At 40.3% G+C, this 8,170-nt stretch overlaps 1 protein-coding gene across 1 annotated transcript; it reads left to right on the forward strand.

The window, feature by feature from the left end:
* The first annotated feature begins 378 nt into the window (after nt 1-378).
* Nucleotides 379-5,434, forward strand: GJA9 (gap junction protein alpha 9). The gene is given in 4 exon segments (XM_014464654.2): nt 379-418; nt 4,875-5,060; nt 5,063-5,175; nt 5,177-5,434. Coding segments are annotated over 4 exon segments (594 nt in total). The 3' UTR covers nt 5,432-5,434.
* The last annotated feature ends 2,736 nt before the right edge of the window (nt 5,435-8,170 follow it).

An 8,170-nucleotide genomic window follows, 5' to 3' on the forward strand; every position in this document is an offset into this window, starting at 1 on the left:
AAAAAATCAAGTAACTTGTCTAGGAGGGAGCACAGTTTACAGATTGGTAATGACTTGAAAGCCCATACTCTTCTCCCCTCCTGGTCTAACAATGCCATATCCCCCAAATACTGAAGGTTGAGTATCGTGGGAGTAGGGGAATAAACATTTTGGTGGGTGCACCAGGGATGTAGAACTACCTCATAGGAGAAGATGGAATTCTCTGGACAACTAGCTTCAGATTCTAATGGCTTGCCTAGGACCCCAAGGAACCTGGAACTGGCTTCCCAGTGCATACTGTGCACCTGGCTCTGGACTGTCATCTGTGACAACATTCTCATCCCTCACTGGCTAGTGGCTCTCCTAGGAGTGGGTGGGATTTATTTTCAGAAGGTGAAGATGTCGTATCTGAAGGCTGAGATGCCTGTGTCGTTTTCATGTAAAGGACCCAGATTGTTGGCCATGCTTTTTCCCAAACAGTAGTTTTAGGTTGTTCTCCTTTCGTCATCCCTTCGACATGTTTTATTTTTAAGCACCCCCACGTAATATAGTGAGGAATGTATTTTAGCATTTTGAGAAAAGCTGATCTGGCATTTGTTTAAAACGTTTTTTTAAAAAATTTGAGTATGAGAATATGAGTATGTTCTTGGTTAAACAAAGATTTGAATAAGAATGTAAAAAGGTACCCCCCCTTTTTTTACTTTCTCACCCTCCAAACTGCTTTTTGCCCCTGGTGATGACCACTGTCAACAGCTGGGTGTGTATTCTAGGCCTTTTTCTATCCAGGATGAGCAGAAAGGGAAATGTATTGTAGATGATGGCTCACTACTCACTGCACTGAATTGCACTAATCTACTCTACATCCCCAAAGGGACAAATTCACAGAAATGCTCATCTGCCATGGTGAATACACCAGGTCACTAGTTCTGAGGAGAGACCTTTAATGACCTAAAGGGCAATGTAATTGTTAATCATAGGAAACTGGATAGCAACAGGGTTCATCTAACTATGAAATCGGACATGACCCATTGATTATTAATACTGATGGCTAAATAGTTATTATCTAGTCAGAAAGATTTTTTGGTACCAGAAACATTGTTCACATGACCGAACACAGTGCTTATCTTATTGGGTTCCCCAGCGGGCAAAATTACCGTAAAGAGAGCACATACAAACATTGGGTGTTTTAAATCTGATATCTCTGAATTACAGAGGAACCATTTATTCAGCTTAATTTAGGGTTCATAACTTTAGTCTTCTAAAGTGCTGGGTTATTGGACATACTGTAAGTATTCTTATCTGTGCTGTTCAATAAAGTAGCCATTAGGCACAGGTGGCTTACACATGTCACGTTGCCAGAGCTCAAAAGCTGCACGTGACTAGGGGCTACCTCACTGGAGAGCACACATCGTCTATTTCATCACTGCTGCCAAAAGCTCTATTGGACAGCCTGTTTTAGAGGCAAGAATGAGCTGAAAGGGAAATGGATTTTAGTTGGAGGCTGACTCATTCACTGCACTGAATGGAACTGAACCTGCTCTACACCTGAAAAGGGAGCAAAAGTTGGAAATGACTGAGCTATAACTTCTAAGAAGGATTTACTTTTGATTCATATTCATCTAAACCAGCGGTTCTCAACCTGTGGGTCTCGACCCCTTTGGGGGTCGAACGACCCTTTCACAGGGGTCGCCTAAGACCATCGGAAAACACATATATAATTACATATTGTTTTGTGATCAATCACTATGCTTTAATTATGTTCAACTTGTAACAATGAAAATACATCCTGCATATCAGATATTTACATTATGATTCATAACAGTAGCAATATTACAGTTATGAAGTAGCAACGAAAATAATTTTATGGTTGGGGGTTACCACAACATGAGGAACTGTATTAAAGGGGTCTCGGCATTAGGAAGGTTGAGAACCACTGATCTAAACAAAGAAAGGTTTGTGTTAATTTCTCTCTTAGCTAAGAACCAAATGAAATGTTTTATTTTCTGCTTTTGAATTCTATAGTAATGTATTTATGTACATAGTATTCATGTCATTTGCTATAAAAGCTTTAGAATCTAATACTTGAGGTGAAATAATGCTGCTTCTTTCAGGAAATACTATTCCCTTTAAGGAAAAAAAATCTTTTATTTCTTTTTGTGATAGAAAAGTAAAGTGCTCATGGTAAAAAAAATTATTAAAAATCAAGTCAATTGTACTCATACTACCCAAAGAGATAAGTTAACATTTTGATGAATATACTTCTAGGCTCTTTTTTTGTTGTTGTTAATCCTCACCCAAGGATATGTTTTCTATTGATGTTTTAGAGAGAGTGGAAGGGAGAGGGAAAGAGAAACATTGATGTGTGAGAGACGTATCGACTGGTTGCCTTTCACACACACCCCGACCGGGACCAGGGATCAAGCCTGCAACTGAGGTACCTGCCCTTGCCTGGAAATGAACCTGCAACCCTTCAGTCTGAGGGCTGACGCTTTAACCACTGAGGAACCGGCCAAGGCATAGGCTTTTTTTGGTATGCATCTCTACATTTAAGTAAATTCACAATGATGGGTCCATATTATTCTATTTTATAATCTGAAAATCACTGAAACTATCAAATGTCTTTTTAAAAAATATATATTTTATTGATTTTTACAGAGAGGAAGGGAGAGGGATGGAGAGTTAGAAACATCAATGAGAGAGAAACATTGATCAGCTGCCTCCTGCACACCCCCTACTGGGGATGTGCCCGCAACCAAGGTACCTGCCCTTGACCGGAATCGAACCTGGGACCCTTCAGTCTGCAGGCCGACGCTCTATCCACTGAGCCAAACCGATTAGGGCTCAAATGTCTTTTTATATTAATATATAATTATCATTTTTACTGTTTGCATACTACCACACTGTGGGTGTACTATTATTTGTTATGTAAAACAGTCTTTCTTGTACTGATAATTATTGTGTATGTTTTCAAGTTATGATTACTATCATAATACCTGCTTACACTTTTTTAATGTCTTTTATTTTATAAGAGGCCCAATGCACGAAATTCGTGCAAGGGGCTCGGCCCTCGCAGCCCCCGCTTCGTCCGGCAGGACGTCTGGAAGGTCGTTCGGCTGTCCGGTCTAATTAGCATATTATGCTTTTAATATTATAGATTACTTTTTAAAATATATATATATTTTTTTATTGATTTCAGAGAGGAAGGGAGAGGAAGAGAGATAGAAACATCAGTGATGAGAATCATTGATCGGCTGCCTCCTGCATGTCCTCTACTGGGGATCGAGCCCACAACCTGGGCATGTGCCCTTGACTAGAATTGAACCTGGGACCTTCAGTCCACAGGCCAACACTTTATCCATTGAGCCAAACCAGTTAGGGCCCTGCTTACACTTTAAAGTGCTTTGGATTGTTGGGTCAAAGAGTATATTATTGTTAACATAAACATACATTTTCTCTATCTCAGGAATACAACTACATTTTAGAAGGTTGATGCTTTTCCAAGTCTTTTTTAACTGCATAAAGATTTCAAAAGGGCTCTAACCAGATATTTAAAAAATCAAAACTATATTTAAATAATTAAACTTTTAAGAGAAAATAGATGATTTCTTAATGTCTCTTGCATGCAGATTTCTTAAGTTTGCTTAAAGAGAAAAACCAGTTTAATAACAACGATTAAGAGCTGACTTTAGAGTTATATTAATTTAGCTGAGACCTTGGATAATATAAGGTGTGCCTCAGTTTCCTCACTATAAAATAAGGAAGCAACATCTTGTAGGATTTTTGTGGTGAACGTATCTTGTAACTATAGTATCCCAGGATGTTGTTTGTGTAACATTTCCCTTTCTATAAGGGATATAGGACATGCATTTATATTTTAGATGAAAGTGAATGAAAACATTTATTCTTTTTACTTTCTTTTGGGATATATTTCTCCTTAGATAGATATCCGAGGATACCAATCTTAATATAAAACCTGGCTGATAATCCAAGCATGTAAATTATAACTGGTCCTATTGTTCCTTCCACAAAGGCAAGCTTCATGTCTTAAATAGGTCAAATACTGTTACAACAAAAATTCCTATAATATCATCACCACTCCAATGTTCCATTTATTTCTCTAATAACATCTTGGTAGTAAAAATAGTTGAAAAATTTTGGAGTTAATTTTAAGATGATAACATTTTTACAGTATTTTTCATAGCAAAATATAATAAAGATTTGATGACTATTCGTGAATATACTACTGAAATGATTTCTGAAAATGTTCAAAAACTGCCATAAAGAAACTAGAATCTAGACATTTAAATGTGGATTAAAAAAAACTAGTCTAAATTCTTACAGCAAGAGCCAGATCTGTTTCCTCTGCTTTCATTAAATGCTGTATCTTACTGAATGATGAAATGAAACACATTCATTTTCCTTTGTGTATAAATGAGATTTTAAAATCACTGACTTTGGTTATAACTTAATAGATCAAATCAGTAGTTTCAGGAACCTCTCCAAAAGCTGAGTTTAAAAAAATAAAACAACAAACTTCAGCTAAGTAAGAAGATGCCTTACTTATAGGGAGTTCTACAATTTTATTCTTAATAGAGATTATATGCAGTGCTCTCCAGTATCATGTTTTTATTTATTATTATTATTGCATTATGAGGTCTAAACATAAGTGAATTAAAAATCCTAATATCTTAAATATATTTGTGCTAACAGATTATCACAACTCTAGGGAAAAAGTAAAGCAACCAGCACATGGATAGAGTGATGTTTTGTTCATATTCTGGCCATAGGTTTGCTTTAAGGAATAGCACACAGTCAGAATGGAAGAATTTACCTGCCTCTTAGTTGATGGGGTTCAGAGCTAAGATGGCGGACTAAATAAACACGGGGGACTGGAGTTTCCTTGGAGGAAGTTCACATCCACTCCACTGTGATTGGAAAGATCTGGCTCACCACCCTGTTCATATTTCGTATGCTTGTTCTGGGTGTAGCAGCTGAAAATGTCTGGAATGATGAGCAGTCTGGCTTCATCTGTAACACAGAACAACTTGGCTGCAGAAATGTATGCCATGACCAGGCTTTTCCTTCTCCCTCATTAGATACTGGGTTCTGCAGGTGATTTTCGTGTCTTCACCATCCCTGGTCTACATGGCCCATGCTTTGTGCCGACTGAGAGTTCTGGAGAAAGAGAGGCAGAGGGAGGAAGCTCCAACTGGGAGGAGAACTGAAAGGGGTTGAGTTTGATATGTCTGGGGATCGGAGGAGATTGGAGCAAGCACTTTGTCAGCTGCAGCAAAGGAAACGTAATAAAGCTCCGCTCAGGGGAACCTGGCTTTGCACCGATGTGACACACATTTTCACTCGCTCTGTTGTTGAAGTTGGGTTTATGATTGGACAGTACTTTTTATATGAATTTCATTTAGAGCAGTGGTTCTCAACCTTGGCTGCACATTAGAATCACCTGGGAATCTTTTTAAAAACCTGATTTCTGGGCCTCATCCTCTGGAAATTCTGTTTCTTTGTTACTAATGTTGTGGCCTCACCCCATAACAAAGAAACAGAATTTCCGGAGGATGAGGCCCAGAAATCAGGATTTTAAAAAGATTCCCAGGTGATTCTAATGTGCAGCCAAGGTTGAGAACCACTGATTGAGAGTCTCTATTTAAATGCCAAGGCTACCCATGTCCAAATATAATTGTTTTGTCTCATGATCAACAGAAAAGATAATATTCCTATTATTTTTGCAACCCACAGCCATCGTTTCACTTTTCTTAAACATTCTAGAAATTTTCCACCTAGGCTTTAAAAAGATTAAGAGAGGGCTCTGGGGACAATATAAATTGAAGGATGAGCATAATGAATTCTATTCAAACAGGTCAAGACAAAATCTAGCCAAATATCAGAGCACAGCTGCAGATTCACTGAAGCGACTCTCTTCTGCACCTGGTTGTAATCTGATAGTGGAAAAGCAAGCATACGCAACAGTGCATCCTAGTTTAAACTGCCCTGCGATTCAGGCAGGTCCTGACAGTCACAATAGAAATGATGAGAAATGCATTTTGGATGAACAGGAAACTGTATTTTCTAATGAGATGTGCACATTTAGTACTACCTGTAGTCATATTCAAAGTATAAGCTAAGTACTAATGAAAACACTAAAAACAAAAAAACACACAAAAACACACACACACAACACAACAGGAGCACTAACCGGTTTGGCTCAGTGGATAGAGTGTCGGCCTGTGGACTGAAGGGTCCTGGGTTCGATTTTGGTCAAGGGCATGTACCTTGGTTGAGGGCACATCCCCAGTAGGGGGTGTGCAGGAGGCAGCTGATCGATGTTTCTCTCTCATTGATGTTTCTAACTCTCTATCCCTCTCTCTTCCACTCTGTAAAATATCAATAAAATATATTCAAAACAAAACAGGAAAAGAAGTTAGTGGTAAACAGTTAAGGAAAAAAAAAAAGAAATTGATGGCAAAAACAGCAAAAGGAACCAGTACCCTACAGGTCACTGTTCTATTCCAGGTGTTGCTATAAATCTGGACAACCACATGGGCAGTCACTCCAAACAGCTTTCTCTTTGTCAGCTAACTGCACCAGGAAACCATGGTGGCTTCGTGCTACATGGAGTCCCTCTACAGAAGATGAAAATTGGGTGTCACCTCCTAAAGGTAATCTCAAGGGCTGGTTCAGAGAAAGTACAATCAGAACCCTTTCTCCTTTACAAGGAGAATTTCAACCACTTGACATTCCAGACACTCCTAATTCTTTTGGAGCATTGTCCTCTGGATCAGAACCTGCAATAATCCTGCTGCTTGTCCTCCAAATCAATTAGTGTTGCTGACAAGGCTCCCATGGACCTTCAGATCTGAACAGCTGTTGGCTTTTAGACATTCTGCAGATTATCACAGAAGTAGCCTAGTAATAGTGGAACACAGATAAAACAGCTAAGGGCAGCTCTGAAGACCAGGTGTTAAAATGTACAAATGCAAACCCATTTCAAAGAGGAAAAACAGCTCTAATTCTGAATTGTGAAGGGGTAGTTTCGAAAACAATGATATAGAGTTACCAAATCGGGATTACTTTTTCACAGGCCCACTTCAGAATTTGTGAAAACCGAGTTTGGGGAAATCATATGTTCAGAATTGAGGCTAAATGAATTGGAATAGAGTTTTTCCTCGAAGGGACCACAGTACTTCGGAGATTGTTCTTAATGTATATAATTCCTCCTTTTAATTACTGATCTCTTATTTGTGGACACTGGTTAAATTTCGTTTGCTCCTGGGACTGTTTCCTTACAGATTGCAACTTAATGTGTCATGAGTATAATCTTAATGCTGTTATCCAGTAATAAAATCTTAAAAAGATTTGTGGCTTGCTTTGACCAGTTTATGGCATCGTGATTCCGTGCCCAGACTGAACTTTTGGCTCTGGTTATCTAATCTCACCATTTTACTAACAGGACCTATCTTACAGGTACAGTGTGAAGACCAAAATAAGAAACACGTGTTTAATAGAGTGGCATCAATAGACGATCCAAAGTGCTAGCTCTCATTAACATGTGTGACTGCTCACTCTATCGGCCCACATTAACTCGGCCACAAAACAAGGAAACCCCAAACGTAAAAGCCAGAACTGAAACCTATGATTCCTAAACACACTCCTCAAACCATTGGAAATCCAAGGGCCGCCCTGCGTCAGTCGTGGGCACCGTTTTAGGATGGGAGCCAAAAAGCCAGAGCATACTTATTGGTTACCACAGATTCCGAGGTCCCAGTTGAGGCAGGTCCGCCTACCATCCGCGTCGGAAGATCCTTCCTGGTAATAGTCCTCGGGCTGCCGAGTTACGCAGGCTCCACCCCCGGGCGCCACGCCCGTCGTTAGGCCCCACAAGGACGCAGGTCCCGAGTTACCAAAACCTCACTCGTCCCGAGGCCACAGACTCGCGGCAGGGACCGGAAGAGGAAAGAGTGTTGTCAGGCTAGCCCGGTGGGCGGGCGTACGCAGACTCCCTCGGCTCAGCCCACCACGGGGCCTTCAGAGCGTCCTTGTCGCCATGAAAACAGGCCACACCCCGACCCTTCCGGACCGTGGTTCGCAAGTGCGCAGGCGCGCGCGCCCTTCCGCGCATGTGCAGTGCTGCTCAGAGCCCGCCAGCCCCACGGTTCTTCGGGGGGCCCAGGAAACCCCG

Source organism: Myotis lucifugus, unplaced genomic scaffold (genome assembly GCF_000147115.1).
Source record: "Myotis lucifugus unplaced genomic scaffold, Myoluc2.0 scaffold_260, whole genome shotgun sequence".
Lineage (NCBI taxonomy): Eukaryota > Metazoa > Chordata > Mammalia > Chiroptera > Vespertilionidae > Myotis > Myotis lucifugus.